General features: G+C 49.0%; 1 protein-coding gene across 4 annotated transcripts in view; it reads right to left on the bottom strand.

The window, feature by feature from the left end:
- SLIT3 (slit guidance ligand 3) overlaps positions 1 to 18364 on the bottom strand; it is a 653573-nt gene that overhangs the window by 19224 nt on the left and 615985 nt on the right. For all 4 annotated transcript variants that reach the window (XM_055285296.1, XM_055285297.1, XM_055285294.2 and 1 more), the window contains 5 exons: positions 15570 to 15709; positions 11854 to 11947; positions 6061 to 6198; positions 4768 to 5008; positions 3050 to 3180 (listed from right to left, as the gene is read on the bottom strand). In XM_055285296.1, coding sequence (XP_055141271.1) covers positions 3050 to 3180; positions 4768 to 5008; positions 6061 to 6198; positions 11854 to 11947; positions 15570 to 15709 — 744 coding nt within the window. The remainder of the gene's footprint in view (positions 1 to 3049; positions 3181 to 4767; positions 5009 to 6060; positions 6199 to 11853; positions 11948 to 15569; positions 15710 to 18364) is intronic.

Here is an 18364-nt window from a genome sequence, read left to right as displayed (position 1 = left end):
GAGGCCAAGGTGGGCAGACTGCTTCAGCCCAGGAGTTCAAGACCAGCCTGAGCAATGTGACGAAACCCTGTCTCTTCCAGAAAAAAACAAAAATTAGACGTGATGCACACCTGCAGTCCCAGCTACTCAGGAGGCTGAGGTAGGAGGATCACTTGAGGCTGGGAGGTGGAGGTTGCAGGGAGCTGTGATCATGCCACTGCACTCCAACCTGGATGACACAGTGAGACACTGTCTCCAAGAAAACCCAAAAAACAAAAAAACTTTGCGTCATCATTGGTGTTCCTGTAGCATGACACCAGTGTCTCCAGTGAAAATGATTTGATTCTGCTGTGGAACCACTGCTTGTTGATATGTGTGTCTTCCTCCCTGGACTGTGTTTGTTTAGCTCTGTGGCCCCTGCACCTAGCCCAGGGTCTGGCCCAAACATGGGGCCTGGTAGATGTGGAATAAGTGAGAGTGTACTAATGGGAACAGAAACAGGGCTGCCTCAGGGAAAAGTGTTTGGAAGCAAAACCATTTTAATATGGAATTGCTAGAGCCTTGGGCCCCTGAGGATTGTAAACTGAATGAAGGGTACTAAAGATCTGTCACAGGCTCAGCATGAAGATCTAGGCCAGGAGTGCCAGGGCATCCTTAGCTTGGTTTCCCCATGGCTAAGACAGAGCCTGGTGTCTCTCCAGGGCCACCTACCTGCTCAAACTCACGGCTCCCTGACAGCAGCTTCTGGACAGCAATTCTCTGACTTTCCATTTCATAACTCAGCACAGTGCTGCGACAGTCTTACCACCACCAGCCCTCTACCAAATCACCAGCCCTGACAGCTAACGTCAGCAGAGGGCAAAGGCTGGGCTCTGCTTGGGAAGGCCCCCAGCTCAGGGCAGGGCTCAGCTGCTTCTGGAAGCCTGGCTTTCACCTTCTGTCCTTGATGTGTCTGTGTAAAGGCTTAATTTGCCAAGCACTACCTCCAGTGTTATTTCAACCCTCAGTGACTCCCCTAAGAGGTACATCCTGCTATTGCTCACATTACATGGGAAGGGGGAGGGAGGAAACTGAGGCACAAAGAGGCTGAATCACTTGTTCACATCTGGATTTATGTGATAGCAAATACTTCACAGGCTGCCCTGGCCCTGCCTTCTTGGCTCTCTGTCCTCTCCACTTAGCCAGGACCTGTGGCTCTAGGGACACAGATGTTAGGCGGCCCAGGCTCTAGGGAGACCACCAGGGTGAGCTCTTTCTTCTGGTGTCCACTGTGCCCAACTGTCCTAACCTGCCTGATCTTTATGCACCTTCCACCGGGAGCCTCCTGCTCTGGTCAACACCCTTTTCCTTGCCCCTCGTCTGTCTTTGCTGTCCTCCCAGCATGGCTTGCCCACTTGTTCTCTCTGCTCTTACAAGTTCTTCCCTTTCTTCAAGGCCCAACTCAGACTGCTCTTTCTGCAGGAAGTTTTTCTGTGGAAACTGGCGTTTCCTAGACTTGTGCATTAGAATCACCTGGAAGGCTCTCTGAAGCACAGGTGTGTTGGGGCCAACCCCTAGGGTTTTGGATTCAGTAGTTCTGGGGTAGAGTCTGAAAATGTGCATTTCTATCATATCTGCAGGTGCTGCTGGTGCTGCTGCCTTGGGGACCACACTTTGAGAACCACTGGTTTTAACCAATGGCTTTCAAATTGGGTTTGTTGGATGACTTATCAGGGGCCTTGACAACAGCGTGTGTGGAGGGGGGATCTTTGCTTCAACCCTGCAGAGCGGTTTTGCTTCTAAGTATTTACGATTCTTAAGTTCAATAGAAGATTTTAATGGAAGAAAAGATTTAGTTAGCAGGGGAAAAAAAAGTCTGAAAGTTGCAGCTCTTCACCAATCCCTATGAAATGTGCTCTTGCCTCTGAGGGGACAGTGTGGCCTCTGTTTTGTACTGTGGCTTCCCTAAGGTTTGGCTCTCCTTCTACTGGTAGTTTGACATGCTTTTAGGTGTAACACAGACATTTTTAACTTTTAGTAGTCATTTTTATAACTATTATAAACATCTTTATAACTAAATTTTTATTTTAATATTTAGTATTTATTTTACTGAGAAGCGGAAAAAAATCTAACATATCCAACTAGCGTATCTGTGATTCCCCAGATGATCATTCCTTAAGGAACAGCTATATGCAAAAAAAAGTGAGCGGTTGGCTGGGCGCAGTGGCTCACACCTGTAATCCCAGCACTTTGGGAGGCCGAGGCGGGTGGATCACCTGAGGTCAGGAGTTCGAGAGCAGCCTGGCCAACATGGTGAAATCCCATCTCTACTAAAAATACAAAAATTAGCTAGGCATGGTGGCATGAACCTGTAATTAATCCTAGTTACTAGGGAGGCTGAGGCAGGAGAATTGCTTGAATCTGGGAGACAGAGGTTGCAGTGAGCTGAGATTGCTCTATTGCACTCCAGCCTGGGCAAGAGAACAAGACTCCATCTCAAAAAAAAAAAAAAAAAAAGAGAACACTTGAAAGTTGCTGTAAAGCAGGATCTGAAGTGAAAGTCCAGCTGCCACACCCATCACACACAAGCCAGGGTGGCTGCTGGAGAGGCTGAAGTTTAGGAAAAGCTGCCCTTCAGGACGGTTTGAAAGTCTCCTAAGGGGTGGCCCTGCTCTCTCCGTGCCCTTGAGTTTCTTCCCCTTCAGTTCCATGCTAATTTTGCCCTGTTGTCTTTCTTAAACTAATGAAAGATTAAGATGACATTTTGAAAAGGGCACCTCATTAAGCAGCCTCGTCCCCACTGCAGCGCGCACTCCCGCACAGTAGCCAGCTGCCTGTTTATCTTATGGTGATGAGGTGTCACCTCCCCTCTGCGGGCCTGCCTTCCTCTGCCTCTTCCTCTGACACGCCTTTCTCCTTCCCACTCACCACTCAGCGGCGAGGAGGAAGTGTGTGTGTGCATGCATGTGCATGGTAGGGGCGGGGAGAAGGGACACCCGATTTCTCCTGAATCCCCCTTCTGAGTTGCAGGCCCAGAGGCAGAAGGATGTGGAGGAACACACAATGGGTCAGGAGGGAGAGAGGCCCTTACCTGTATACTGTGGTTGGGGGGGAACTCAGGCTGTCATAGACCAGCCGCACGTGGCCCTGGTACAGCTCCAGTGCCAGGGGGTCATTGTCTCCTTTGTAGAGAAGGATGCCATTGTCCTTGTCAGTGGCCACCTAGAAAAAGCAGCTGGGGCGTGTTAGTAAGGGCTTACCTGAGACTGAACCTTCCCTGCCCATTTCACAGAGCCCTCTTCCAGGCAGCAGCTTCTGAATCTGTGCTGCGTCTAAATTCACGTCCATCTTTCCTCCTTCATCTAGTCAGTAAATCCCCAGAAGGTAAGGCCTAGACTTACACCTCAGCAAGTGCTGACTGAGCAAGCCAGTTCAACACATTTTTATTGAGTGCCTACTGTGCACCACTATGTTCATATATTAATGTATGTCAGGAGGCCCGAACTCTAATCTGCCCTCTCCCTCTGGTGCATAACATGATCCCGCCCAAGTTCAGGCCCTTCTTTGGTTTCTCTGTATAAAGTAGAATAATAAGTTTGTTTTTTTTTTTTTCGAGGCGGAATCTTGGCCCAGGCTGGAGTGCAGTGGCACAGTCTTGGCTCACCGCAGCCTCCGCTTCCTGGGTTCAAGCGTTTCTGGTGCCTCAGCCTCCTGAGTAGCTGGGACTATGGGTGTGTACCACCACACCCTGCTAATTTTTGTATTTATAGTAGAGACGGGATTTCACCATGTTGACCAGGCTGGTCTTGAACTCCCGACCTAAAGTGATTCACCCGCCTTGGCCTCCCAAAGTGCTGGGATTACAGGTGTGAGCCACTGCACCTGGCTAATAAGAGTTATAAAGAAAATGCTAACAATGGTAATTAATTCAGTGTTTGCTAGGAACCAGGCACTATGCTAAGAGTCATCTGGGGAATTAAAAAAAAAATTCCAGTGTCTAGACTTTACCCCAGACCAGCTACACATGAATCTCTTGTGGGTGGGGCCCAGGCAAAGATAATTTTATTTTTTATTTATTTATTTTTTTGAGACAGAGGAGTCCTGCCCTATTGCCCAGGCTGGAGTGCAGTGGCATGACCTCGGCTTACTGCAGCCTCTGCCTCCCAGATTCAAGCGATTCTCATGCCTCAGCCTCCCAATAGCTGGGATTACAGGCATGCACCACCACATCCTGCTAATTTTTGTATTTTTAGTAGAGACTGGGTTTCACCATGTTGGCCAGGTTGGTCTCGAACTCCTGACCTCAAGTGATCCACCTGCTTCAGCCTCCCTAAGTGTTGGGATTACAGGCCTGAGCCACCACACCTGGCCAAAGATAATTTAAAAAGTTCTCGAGGTGATTCTAAAGTATTGCCAGGGCTGAAAGTTGCTGGTTTCAGAAGTTGCACTCACAGCCAGCCACCCGGAATGAGATTCTTGGATTAGTGGATGGACCTCAGACAAGGGGTTTTGTCTGTCTTGAACTGAATCCCAATTCCACAGCACAGTGTCTGGTGTACAATAGTTGAATGCCTATTTTCTGGAGGAATGAGTGAATGAGGCTGGAAGTGGGGGCTCCAGTTTGCAGCGGGAACTGGTCAGGAGTTATCTATAGAACTCTCTGGATGAGTTGGTCCAGGTGTCCTCAAGCTGAGTGTTGTCCCTGATGGTGCTTTACTGCTAAGATGGGGCATTCCAGCAATTTTCTGAATAATCAGAGCTTGTGGGCATGTTGAGGTCCTTCCAAGGGCAGGGCAGGGCGGGACACACCTGCAGGGAGATGTTGGCCTGGGGTCGGACCTTGGCGGAGGCCAGTTCCACATAGGAGTCCTTGCCCACGAAGTTGACGGTGATGAGCTTCTCGCATCTGGGGCCGGCGAAGCCTGGTGGGCAGCGGCAGGTGGGCTCCTGCTGCACCACGATGCACTGGGCCCCGTTCTGGCACTCGTACTGGTCACACGGGCTGGTCTGCAGCAGGACCATGGGTGGGGGGTGCTCGCAGAAGGGTCCACTGGAAGGCGGGAGAGAATGGGGAGGGAGATGGGAGAATGGCCAAGAGGAGACAATCACAATTACTCAGGCCAAAGAACCTCGAGCAGAGAGGTAGAGTGAGATGGGAAATGATACTAGTTCTAGGGGCTAGTTCCAGCCCTGCCACTAACTGGGGCAAGACCTTTTCCTTCTTTAAGTCCCATATTTCCTATTTTTAAGAGAGTTGGGGGTAGCCATGGTGGCATGAGCCTGTAGTCCCAGTTACAGGGGAGGATCGCTTGAGCACAGGAGTGTGAGTTCAGGCTGTGGAACAGAGCAAGACTCCGGCTCCAAGAAATAAAATCATGGAGTTGGACTAGAGTAGAGGTCCCTAAATTTCAGTGTCATTAGAATTGCCTGGGGGTGATTTCTTAAAAGAGCACATTCCTACCCATGGAAAGATAAATGGATAAACAAAATGTGGCACATCCATCCAATGGAACATTGTTCAGCAGTAAAAACAAAGGGAATTCTGACATACCCAACAGCATGGCTGAATCTTGAGAACATTAAATACTAAGTGAAATAAGCCTGACAAAGGACAAATGCTGTATGTGTCCATTTATATAAAGCATCTAGAGTAGCCAAATTCATAGCAACAGAAGTAGAATAGAGGTTACCACTGAGGAACCATCATGTTTGTTCTTCATCCTAGAAAGAAGATTCTGGCCAGTGTGGCCATGTGGCTACCTCCACCTTGCAAGCTGGGCTTCAAGATGGTGGCATCTTCCATTAGATGGAATCCTACCCAAGCATGACATTATGTGAGCTGAACCTAAGCCCAGCTTTCACGTGGAGTTGCCACAAGTAGCTCTTCTCCCATCTACAATGTGGGATCACCAATACCTGCTCTATTTCCCTCATGGGGACATGTAAGGACTGCAAAGGTGTCAGGGGAATAAAGGCATCACCCAGAACCAGGGCTACAGCCACCTGGGCCTGAGTCTCCATCCTGGCCACCTTAGCCAGTCACCCCCAGCCCCTGCCACCTGGCCCAGGCTGTCTCCTTCGTGAGGTGCCCTCCTGCCTTACCTGAAGCCCTGGGGGCAGGTGCATGTGTAGCCATTGATTGTGTCCACGCACTGGGCCCCGTGGCGGCACTTGTGGGCCACACAGTCATCATTGTCTGTCTCACAGAGCTTCCCACTGTAGCCAGGGACACACTCGCACCTGGAACATAGGCAGAGGCAAGGCCGTTCCTCAAGGCAAGGCCAGCTTCCAGGCAGTCACTCTCCAGCCCCCCTCAGCAGGGGGCCTCTCCCCATCTCTTCTATCTACCCAAGTTCCTTTGGGATCTGCAAAGCCTGGCTCTACAGCAGGTTTCCCTGGTAGCCCATGGCCTTTGTTCCATTCATGGTGGGGCGAGTCTTGTATTCCAGAGCCAGGGTGAGGAACACAGGGTTGGACTCATCCAGTTTTTGGCTTGGATCTGCCACTTCCTACATGAAACTGACATTTCATTCAGTTTGGTCCTTCCTTTGGGTCAGGCACTGTGCTATGCCCCTTTCAATGAGTTCTCATTGAGGCCTCTCAGGACCCTGTAAGGGAGGGTCTACCATACTCCATCTTAAGGAAGAAACCAGAGGGCAGAGAGCACTGCAGGCACTTCCCTGAGGACCCCCACACCCCCATCGAGTGATTAATACTTAGTTTACACTTGCGTGTCAGAAACTGTTCTAAGTGGATCAGTCACTCATTACCTCTCTGTGTTTCAGTTTCTTCATCTTTAAATGCAATTGATAAATAACTCCACCTCTTATGGTTGCTTTAAAAATGATATGATATACTTTGTGTAGTGCACTAAACATTAAGTAAATATTCAACATGACATGTAGAAGATGAATGAAGAGGAATACGATACTATTTGCACTCTGAGATTCAGACCAGTATGAGAAAGGCACAAATCTCTTCTGCCTTAATAAGTGGCTCATATTACCTGGGCAAGAGGATGGGAACACCTGCACCACCCCAGGCCCTGCACACCAATCTGGCCCTTCCTAAAAGGGTGGTGCGTCAGCAATTTCATTATCACCCCTTCTAGACAAGGTTTAAAACCTGGCCAGAGGAAGCTGCTCCGGCTAAAACCTGGCGTCCTTGAGTGTGGGCCAGAAACATGCATCTCTGGGCTCCTCTGTCTGGGGCAACATTCAACCAAAATCCCAGCACAGAAACACACTTGAAGGCATCGAGGGGCTGAGTCACAGAGGCTTAGGTGCACCCACAGGCACATATAAGCAAATGCTTATTGGCGCTTCTGCCTTCTGCAAAGCCTGTACCTTTCTGGGCCCAACAGCTGAATTCTAGTGGGCAGAGTAAAAATAATAGCCACGGCCTATCCAAGTCAGAGGAGGAGGCGGCATGGGCAGAAGGAGGTGACAAAGGCAGGGAGGTGAGGGTGGCGGGGAAGCAAGCTCTCTGAACTCTTAGATTGTCTTATAAGCAGCCCCATGGAAGAATCAGGGCAAAGGAATGGTCCTCCCTCATACCTCTCCTCCCTCTCCTCTTTAGGAATGGATAGAAGTGGGGTGGAATCCACAAGTGGCAACCCCACTGGCATCGTTGTGGTTGGCAGAGCATGATGCAGGCTAAAGACTCATAGCTAGGTAAGACATGGAGGGGGTGATGTGTCCTTGACTGGAACAAGTTCCTGAAACTGAGGACTTACTGGCCTATGCTCAAAGATTGAAATATGCTAAGATCTGACCAAGTCACCTTTACTTGATTGGCAGATTTGGAATACATAACCTATTGCTGCACTAGAAGTACAAACTTACATGTTCAACCAGTCTTTTAAGGAAACACATTGAAAATGCCTTTGAGGGGCATGTGCTCAATATAGCACCATGTATACTTCTGCTACTGTGTTAAACTTGGCCCAGGTAGGCATCTGCGTGTCTCTTGAATTCTAAAAAGTAGTTGCAGAGCAACTTAAGCTATTTGACTTTCTCCAAGGCAATGATAGCTGGCCAATACTTACAGGATAAAATCTAATATTTTAAGCCTGGACTTCAAGGCTACTGGTGAGATCTTTATTAGGAATTAGGGAAGCTATTCTCACCCTCAGACTAAGCAGTGGAGGTCGGGAGGCAGATGTGTTGACCTTCTTCTTCTTTTAAAATGCTATAATACTCTCAATACCAGCAAGTCTCAAACTTTAATGAGCATATGAAACACCCAGGGATCCTGTTAAAAGGTGTCTTCTGATTCAGGGAGTCTGGGTGGGGCCTAGGAACTAGCATTCCTAACGCCCATGTGATGCTGATGCTGCTGGTTCAAGAACCTCTGGTAGCAAGGACCTATATAATACTTCTCCATCAACTAAAGAGAGGCAGCTGGTGCTATAACCTGCATTCCCTATTGTTCTCAAATGCTTGCCTTTATCTTTCTTCTAGTTAAATTTTATGCATTTTAATATGTGTTGGGTCTATTGATTCTGCACAAGGGGGAGTAACTGCATGCTGTCCTTGGTTCCAGGACATCTGGAGTCTCTGGATTTAGCTGAGAAATCAGCCAGGCCCAGACTGATTCACAGCCCCACCCCTTTATATGTGTGCGTGGAGGTAGCTTATGCTACCTCAGTGAGCCTCATAAACTGTGAATGAGTTTCTATGTTCTAAGATTGTTGGATGTTGGATAATACACCTTGCCTGAAAGAGAATGAGTTAGCAGTACATGCTAGTCATTGTGATCTTTCTTTTTGCTATTGTTATTTTCAGTATTATGGACAGGTAGTATCTGCCCTTCATTGAGACCTCATTGAGGGAGGGAACGTACAAGGAGAACTCCAAGGATAAACATCTTCACACTTGGGCAAATGTCACCCTGACTGTGTATCTCTTTGGCTAATATCCCTATAGGCTGCCATAGGATATGAGCTGTTTGGTGATGGGAGATGAGGGAGATAAAATGATAAAATGTTGCACTGGAAGAATAATTTTTGATTTAAACATATTTCAATGAAAAACTAACATTATTGAGCTGGCCTGTAGACCTTCTCAAGATAATGACATAACATATAAATACAATATCTCAAGATTATGAAAGCTAGACTGATTTTGTTCTTTCCTATATTGTCTTAGATCTCAAGGGACTTTGGTTACAATAGAGGTTTCTAGGAATAAGTTCTGGGGATCATAAAATCCTGGCAGTGTTAGCTCTCCAGCACTCCAACCCCACACCTGCACCTTTGACCACGTCTTTTTTTTTTTTTTTTTTTTTGAGACAGAGCCTCACTCTGTCACCCAGGCTGGAATGCAGTGGTGCAATCAGCTCACTGCAACCTCCGCCTCCTGGGTTCAAGCAATTCTCCTGCCTCAGCCTCCTGAGTAGCTGGGATTGCAGGAGTGCGCCACCACACCTCGCTAATTTTTGTATTTTCAGTAGAGACGGGATTTCACCATGTTGGCCAGGGTGGCCCCTAGACCACTTCTGACCAGTGCTGGTGTAAGCCTGTGTCCTCTGAGCTTGCTGTCCACTCTGCCAAGAGGCAATTTATCTCCTCTCCATGGGCAGATCCCCATTCCCTGCCCCTTCCCAGGCATGCCCAGAGCACTCTGCTTGCCTGGCCTGCTCTGCTTTGAGTTCACGTTTGCATTTACACATCTCTTCCCACCCCTTGCCCCTTCATTCTTCCCTGTCCCCTCACAGTATCCCATACTTGGTAAAGATCAGCAGTAAACTGAAGTCAAATCTTAGGGGGTGGAAGTAGGCGGGGAGGTCCTGTGAGGTATCTCTCACCCTTGTACTCAGGTAACTCGACTGCCTAAAAGTCCCACCTGGCATATCTGAGGGGGCATGGGGCAGATGAGGTAGATAGGAATGGGGTAGACACATGGAAGGGCTGAAGCTTCATTTGGTCTCACTGAGCAAAACCAGAACCTCTTGGCATTTCCCCTGGTGATGAGCTCTAGGCTTGTGATGTGAAAATAGAAAAGGAAGACACGAGAAAAGACATGCTCACGTCTGCCTGTCACCCTTACTTACTCACTTCTTCTTCCCCCATTGGGGCCGTCCTTCCTTCTCTCAACCCATCCAAATTCCACCCACCCTCAAGGGTCACCCACATTCTACTCTTAAAGGGGTGGGGCTGCTTCTCTCCTCCAGCAGCCTTTTCCTTCCTCAGAACCGCAGCAACAGAGCCAGAATCGTGTGGCCTAGAACTTCATTCTTTTCTAAATATTTGCTCAGTGTCAATTCTTCTTCCCCTAGGTCCATGGCAACGGTCTTGAGGAGACGAATCAAAACCATCTTCCAATCCCCACTACACTCCACACAATCAAGATCTGTGGACTGATGGGTGGGCTGGCTGGAGCAACAACTAGAACTCCTGTTTCTTAGATTCTAAGATTCTAAGAGCTTACCAGTTCAAGTTTCAGAGATTCTATAATTCTAAATTTCTAAGATTCTGTGATTGGGCTTTCTGAGATCTTGGGGTTCCCTGAAGTCCTAAGTTTTGCTGTTTAGAATCATAGTCACAAACACCCCCAGAGTCTGAGAACTCTCTGCCCTGTGACTGAGAACAGGACAGACTCTGGGTGACGACAGCTCCTGGACTCATCGAGACCTAGAGCATGAGCTTCTGCCCCCCAGAGGCTGGAGATGCCACTGGTGGGCATTCTCCGTAAAGACTCGTCAGCAGAGGCATGGAGCTCTGGGCCCAGGGCTTGCCTCTGCTTTCCCACCAACTTCCCAGTGCTCTCAGCATATCCCTCCTTTCCAGAGCTAAAGAGGTAGAGCAATTCCACTGGGGAAGCAGAGTCTAAAGGGTATTTGGTCACCTTCCCCATGTGCAGCCTCCCTAGGGGAGGCTCCGTAAGGTCATTTATGGGGTCTGCTAAGGGTACATCCTCGGGTCTCTCCAGTTGCCCCGGACTGCCTGTTTCCCAAAACCCTGACTCCTTGGTGCTAGTGGCTTCCCTCTGGTGTTGGACAGAGATTGCTGGGAGAAGGAGGAGGCAGCTGTATGTAGAAGGCAGCACTGGGGTCGGGAAGAATGTTTTTGGCCACAGAGTTCTGGGATCTCCCCCTTGATGTCAGAAAACCCCCAGTCTCAAGAGTCTCACAATCTTCTCTAGAAGAGGCAGTGGCAAAAGTTTTCATGAAGGAAGGTGAAAGGAAGAGATGAGTACAGGGCCTGGGAGGGATTTCCCAGGAGTGCCATTGGATCCTCAGCCTCAAGAGCTGGATGGCTTTCTGACCTGAGGCAGCCTCTCTATCCACCCTTAGGGCCGCTCATGTGCTCCCCTGGCTCCTATTGGCTCTGCTGCTCACCATGGAGACAGCTCCGCCAATGGCCATGCTGCTGGACCACAGTGCTCCTGCCCCCTTCCCCTGCAACAGGTGCATAAGCTGAAAAACTTGCTGTAGACTGGAGGGGCAGCGTACTGCAAAGGCTGCACATGGAGAAGTGACCAAATACCCTTTAGACTCTGCTTCCCCAGTGGAATTGCTCTACTTCTTTAGCTCTGGAAAGGAGGGATATGCTGAGAGCACTGGGAAGTTGGTGGGAAAGCAGAGGCAAGGAAGAAGGGGCAGGGAAGAGAAAGAGTGGATTTTTCTCTCTCTCTTTCTTTCTCCCTACCTACCTGTCTATATACAGAGACTTAGAGACACCCACAGAGAGACAGAGGCATGCATAGGGAAACAGACTGAGATAATTAGATCATGGCTGAATCAGAGATACAGAGAAGCACATGAGAGAGAGAGAGAGAGAGAGAGAGAGAGAGAGGGCGAGCATGGAGAGAGACCAGAGACTGCCTAAAACCTAGACTGTTAGAGGCAGAGTTTTTATGGACTCTGTGCTGGGGGCACGAAGCCAGGTCTTACCTGAATCCTTTGTCCAGAGGGATGCACTTGGCCTCATGCTGACAGAGGTTCAGCTCAGGCACACAGTGGTCGATCACGTCGTCGCATAGCTCACCTGGCACAGATGGGGGAGATAGCTCAGGCCTCAGGCAGGGTAGGGATACCCTGGCCAGAAGATCAGAGTATTGGGGGGGATATCCTGGCCAGAAGATCAGACTCATCCAGCCCCTGGTCAGGTGGGCATGGACGTCAGGAGTCCTGCGTTCTCACTCCTTGTGTATCCTCCTGCACCTCTGCCTTGGTTTCTTTGGCAGTGACCGTGGGAAGATTCTAGGTGTCCTCCTGGACACTGTCCTAGCATCACCATTTGGCTGTTTTACTTGATCTTTCAGGGGCAGGGGCAGGTGCAGCTGAGAGCACAGGATGTCTGGCCCTGGCTTTGGGCCATGCTTATTCATTTGTTTTTTCATTCCACACTTATTTACTGAGCACCTCCTGTGTGGCAGGCACTGTGCCAGGCGCTGGGGACACAACAGTGACCGGGTCCTGTCCTAGCCACAGCCTATTTGGGAAGATCTACAAATAAGCAGGCAATTACAACACAGACTTGTAGGTGTGACCAGAAGGGCAAACTTTGTGGAAGCACAAGGGGGACCCATAACCTCCCCCAGGAGGTCAGAGGAGGCTTCAGAGACACAGACAAGGCTTAGCAGCCCAGTTCACCTGTTATAGATAAGTAAGCCCCTTGGATTTTTCAGGGAAGTATGAAAGGAATTTGAAGTTCTAGTCTCTAGACACATTGCCTTTGAAGTCTGCAGTGCTACAAAATACCTAACAGGTCATAAATACCCAGGGATGGCCCTTGCAGATAAGCCCTGAAAAGCTTACACCACCTGAAAATGTGTTTTAGGAATGTGGGGGAGGGTGGTAAGGCAGGACAGCAGCTCCCAAGCAGCACCAGTTTTCAAGATCCGAGTTTTGGGTTTCCTCAAATTCCATTTGGTCAAGCCAGATGGAGAGTGATCTAAGAGAGGGAAAGGTCTAACCATGAACGTTCTCTTCAGGAGTGGGGTGGGAGCAGGGTGGGGAAGGCTGCCCTAGCTCCTGCTCCCAGGGTATAGGCAGGTAGGTCTAGAGGGCTGGCTGCAGGGTAATGAATAACAGATAGCCCCTAAGTCTGTTCTTTGCTGTGGTGGGGACAGGGTGACCCCAACCATGTCCTGGGAGGGAGCACTGAACCCCTCCCTCTCCAAATTTTGCTTTCAGCCTCTCAAGACCACAGAGGGCACTATGTTCCTGATAAGCCTCCTCTTTCTTGTCATCTGGAGAGACCCAGAGAAGCAGACAAGTGTCTCTGTGGGATTTGCACATTTTCTGGGACAGAGCAAACCACAAAGCCTCATTCTGTACCTGAGTTTCCTGGGAATGAATTCTGGTTGACACTTTCTAGCTGCTTGACCTTGACGTTGGCAGTTGTGGAGATTAAATGAGATTATACAAGCACTCATTCTCAGGACCAAAGTGCAACAAATCAGCAGTGCACCCTGGTCAATGGCAGACACCAGATAGGCCTCAACTGCGGCAGGAAACCACTTCATCGATGCCTCCTCAGTGCCCTCCTGCTGCCCATCTGCCTGCTCTAAATTCAGTTCAAGCCCCTCCCCTGCCACAAAGCCTTTGTTAGAGCCCCACTGCCCACTCCATTTTCACTACTGGGATATCTGTCATCTCTCTTCTGGCACTAAGCTGATTCTTCTTGACCAATGACTCAACTCTATACAGTGATTGTTTTCATGGACCAGAAGCCCCTGTGGGCTGAGGGCATACCTTAGATTTCTTGGTCTCTCTAAGTGGCTAATTTAGTAGTCTGTATACAGTAGGTACACAGTAAGTGTTGCCTGTTGCTAATGCAACTGTTGGCTACAATTCCGCTCTTAGAAGATGAAAGATGGAAGGGGAGGTAACCCCTCAGCAGTCAGTCTTTCTTTCCTTTTCTTTTCTTTCTTTCTTTTCTTTCTTCTTTCTTTCTTTCTCTCTTTCTCTCTTTGTTTGTTTTTTTGTTTGTTTTTTTGAGACAGAGTTTTGTTCTGTCTCCCAGGCAGGAGTGCAGTGGCAGGATCTCAGCTCACTGCAACCTCCGCCTCCTGGGTTCAAGTGATTCTCCTGCCTCAGCTTCCTGACTAGCTGGGATTACAGGTGCCCACCACCATGCCTGGCTAATTTCTGTATTTTTAGTAGAGCTGGGGTTTTGCCATGTTGGCCAGGCTGGTCTCGAACTCCTGATCTCAGGTGATCTGCCTGCCTTGGCCTCCCAAAGTGCTGGGATTACAGGCGTGAGCCACTGCACCCGCCCCCACAGCAGATTTCCATGCACTTTCTCCCAGCACAGAAGCTTCTCTGGGGTCCTAGGAAGCCCAGGATTATTAGAGCAAGTGGTTTTCTCAGTTGGTGGTGGTACGTTCCTGCAGTTTCAAGAGTGTACTTGGGGATACTGTCTATGGGCTGGAGGCTTGATAAAGGTATGGGCTATGAGGGACAATGGGAGCCACTTGGCTTCCTTCTCTGCCATCTTCAGGGATGCTTCTATTCATCTTCCACAGCTTCCCACCACTCACTTCACTCCTGACATAAAAGCCTGGTTCCAGTAGTCCAGGACATGGGAGTCCCCGAGCTTCCCCCTCCTCATTTTCTCCTTGCCTTAGGCTGGTATTTCCTAAAAGTGCTTCTTGCAACATAGGATCTCTGGGCTTGGAATAGTGTTCGAGGATGGGGAAAGGGGGAAGCTCTGAGATCAAATAAGTTTGGGAACTGCTGGGTTAAACAAACTTAAACAGCTTTCTTTAAAGCAGGAATTTTTCAGAACCTCTAATATGCTAATTTGTATCATGGTCCACCAAGAAGAAGGTTATTATTATATGCAGTGCTTCCCAAACTTCTTGTCTCATGGGGATTTTTCCTCAAATTCATGAAATTCCAGTCTGGGATATGCTACTTTTGGTTGATCTCATAACAAAGTTTGCTGTGTTTGCACCAAAATTGGTGGCATTTTGCTTCACAATCTAATGATATACTTAACTGTCCTTTTTAGGGGCTATTAATGTAGGAAAATAAAGGTATTGTGTTTAGGGGGGTGGGTGGGTGGAATGATCTTCCCGAGGAATGATCTCTTGTGGGAACCTTCCTGGCTTCTCCGGCTGGGTTAGGTTCCTTCTGTGTGATCCCACACCCCCAGGGCTTATAGATGTTATGTTCTCTTTCTAATGAATCCATGCCTCTGTCCACCTGACTATAAACTTCTTATGAGAAGGAACTCTGTCTTGGTCATTTTTGTATCTCTAGCTCCTAGCTGAGTGTCTGGAAAATGTGGATTTCAGGAGATGGTTGACTAGACCTGAAGGAAGCATAAACACAATGCAAGCGCCTCTCTGCCAGCCTCAAACACAACTAGGTCTACAGGGGCCCTAAAGGAGATAATGGCCAGCAATGAGATGAACAGCAGCTAAAGAGCCTGGGACTCTGTTTCAAGTGGTAAGGAGTAGTGATTTGCTGGTGGCTGGTGGTGGAGGAGACGGAGAAGCAAACAGGCCTTTGGGGAGCCCCTCTTGGCATAACATGGTCTTGGAGTCCTAGTCTCTGTCCTCAGGGACAGAGGAGGAAAGTCCCTGGAAGAAGTTAAGAAAATGGTATTCTAGCAACACCCCTCCACCCCGCCATACACACAGTCATGAGATCCTTACCTGTGTAGTTAGGCGGGCAGACACACACGTAGTTGTTGATCCCGTCCACGCAGGTGGCATTGTTTTCGCAGTCGTTGTCCTCACAGTCATCTGGGTTGATCTCACACCGCTGCCCCTCAAAGCCCAGAGGGCAGGAGCAGCTTTGGGATGTGAGGGGTGGGGAGCAGGGGAGTCAGGGGTCAGGGAGAGAGGTGGGTTGAGGTGGCAGAGAGGAAGACAGGGGTGGGAAATACAATTAGTTTTTCCTCCAGATGGAGGTCTGAGAAAGCACTTTGGACACATGAGGCCTTGGGATCCTGAGCAGGAAGACCCTTAGGAGCCCCAAAGGTCATTTCATCCAACCCCATCTCCAGGCAATGTTCTATCTCCCCTGGCCCATGCTGGCTGCCTCGCTCCAGGGCTAATGTCCACCGACAAGGCTGGTGTCATCATTCCCCCAGCTGGAAGTGGTTTCCTGGATATGGCTTAAATTCCTCCAGCTGTCTTCCAAACCGCCCCTTCGGCTCTTCTGAGGCACAATCTCTTTTGCAGATAAAGAGAGACAGCATGATAAACATCCTCCTTTAAGTGATTTTTTTTACTTGAAGGCAGCCCTTCTATCTCAGGGTGAGGGGGTGGGCAGAATATAGTGGCCAAGGTCTCAGACTCTGCACCCAGGTTTCCTGGGAATGAATTCCTGTTGATACATTCTAGCTGCTTGACCTTGACCTGGGTAGTTGTGAAGATTGAATGAGATTATACAAGCAAAATGTTTAAAAGGGTACATAGCACATAGAAAATGCTCAGAACCCATTAGCAAACTTTAGTTCTATACAAAACCACCCTACTTCCTTAACTGTTCTTCAGGGATGCCATTTCTCCCCATCATGTATTCTTGCTACTTCTGAGCCCTTCCAGCTTCTGGGGGATGAAGGCTAGAGTGGGAGGATCCCTCTCCTGCCAAGAGTGAGGCCTTCACGTCAACTTGGCTTCAAACACTGTAGGGCGGCAAGATGCATTTCCTTCACTTGTCTCTAGAGTGTTAAATCTCTTGGATAAAAACCTCAACTGCCTGCATCTCTGCCTGACCTTGGTCGTATCCCCAGGACTGGGCATGCAAATCGGTTAGAACAGATAAAGGCCATGCGGAAACGATGGGAGTGGGGGGTGGAGTGAGCATCTATCTGATTAAATAAATGCTGCAATGAATCTCGATCTTTCTTTGGCCTAACCCGTTTGTCAGGGATTCTAACTCCATCCATGAGTGTGCGCTTCAGCTTCAGATCTGGAATTTCAGCTTTCAGAGATTGCTCTGATTTGGGATTTAGCTAAAACAGTAAACTACACTCAGCTAACAGGCAGTGAATTTCAGTGGTCCTAGAATCCTACTTAATTGATCTCCTTTCTACGACTGAAAACCATATCACATTTTCTACAAAAGGCCAGGGGCCTCTCAGGTCTCAGCTCTTGGGGTACAGCAAAATGACTCATTCCTTTTTCCTGTTAGGGACTCTGGGCACTCATGAAAAAGGCTACTTCTTCAGAGCCAGACAGAGGGTAGGTTTCTGAAAGTCCTAAACCATGGTGTTGCCCATTTGTTTTTCTAAAGACCAGTTACTTTGGCTCCCCCAGAGCCTTAGGGCTACCTGGCAGTGAGATATGGTGGCTGATCAAGGAAAGAGAGGTTGCTAAAGGAGTGACAGGGTAGAAGGAGGCTGATGTCTCCCTGTCTTCACTGGAAACCTTGGAGAGCTGTCGAGGAGACTCCAGGAGCCATGAGCTGGTTGTGGGGATGAGAGCAGATCTCGTCTCCTGTGTTGGCCTTCTGTGTGGCCTGCTCTGCCAACCTTTGCTGTTTTTGTGAGCAGGCAATGCAGCAAGATTAGAGAAGCATGTGTATGAGGAGGCTGGTGATGCTGATGACTAAGACGTGTTATGGGTTGAATTGTGTTCCCCCAAAAAAGATAGGTTGAAGTCCTAACCCCGAGTACCTCAGAACGTGATCTTATTTGGAACTAGGATCTTTGCAGATGTAATTAGTTAAGTTGAGGTCCTACTAAAAGAGTGTGGACCCCTAATCCAATATAACAGGTGTCTCTAAAAGAAGATGGCCATGGGAAGGCAGACACAGAGAGAGCACTGGTGACTATGCAGGCAGAGAGAGGGATGCTGCAGCCACAAGCTGAGGAATGCCAAAGATTGCCAGGAACACCAGAAGCCAGGGAGGGACAAGCAAGGACCCTCCCCTAGAGGCTCAGAGGGAGCATGGCCCTGCTGACACCTTGGTTTGGAACTTCTATCCTTCAGAACTGTGAGAGAGTAAATTTCTGGTGATTATAGCCGCCCAGTCTGTGGTTATTATGGCAGCCCTAAGGAATTACTCTAGAATGGAAGAGGGGAGCAAACGGGAGCTTCCTGACAAGCACCACTCCCCTTCACCCACCAGGTGCTGGCCCGATGCAGAAGAGTTTCCCTACTACTTGAGGACTGCATGCGAGCTCTCCCATCCCTAGTAACTACCTCATTGCCTTAACCTTCCACCCCATTTCCCTGATCCTGTAGATCTGGGCCCTTTTCCTTTTACATTAAGTTCTAAAAATATTTTCAGTTCATCTGAAACTCTTCAACAACTTAAGATGGAAATGAGATATTTCTGCTCAACCGAACCTCCAGCTGAGATGGGAGAAACACAGTTGCCTGCAGCGGGGAGCTCTTCCCTCATCTGACCCCCTATCCCTCGCCTGGGTGGGGCAGCCCAGGCTGTGTGCCCTGGAGGGGTGTTTCCTGGCTGGGGCCCCGTGGCCACCTCCATATTT

Source organism: Symphalangus syndactylus, chromosome 7 (genome assembly GCF_028878055.3).
Source record: "Symphalangus syndactylus isolate Jambi chromosome 7, NHGRI_mSymSyn1-v2.1_pri, whole genome shotgun sequence".
Classification (NCBI taxonomy): domain Eukaryota; kingdom Metazoa; phylum Chordata; class Mammalia; order Primates; family Hylobatidae; genus Symphalangus; species Symphalangus syndactylus.
The sequence above is the reverse complement of the archived record's forward strand: the minus strand, read 5'-3'. Positions and strand labels throughout refer to the sequence as shown.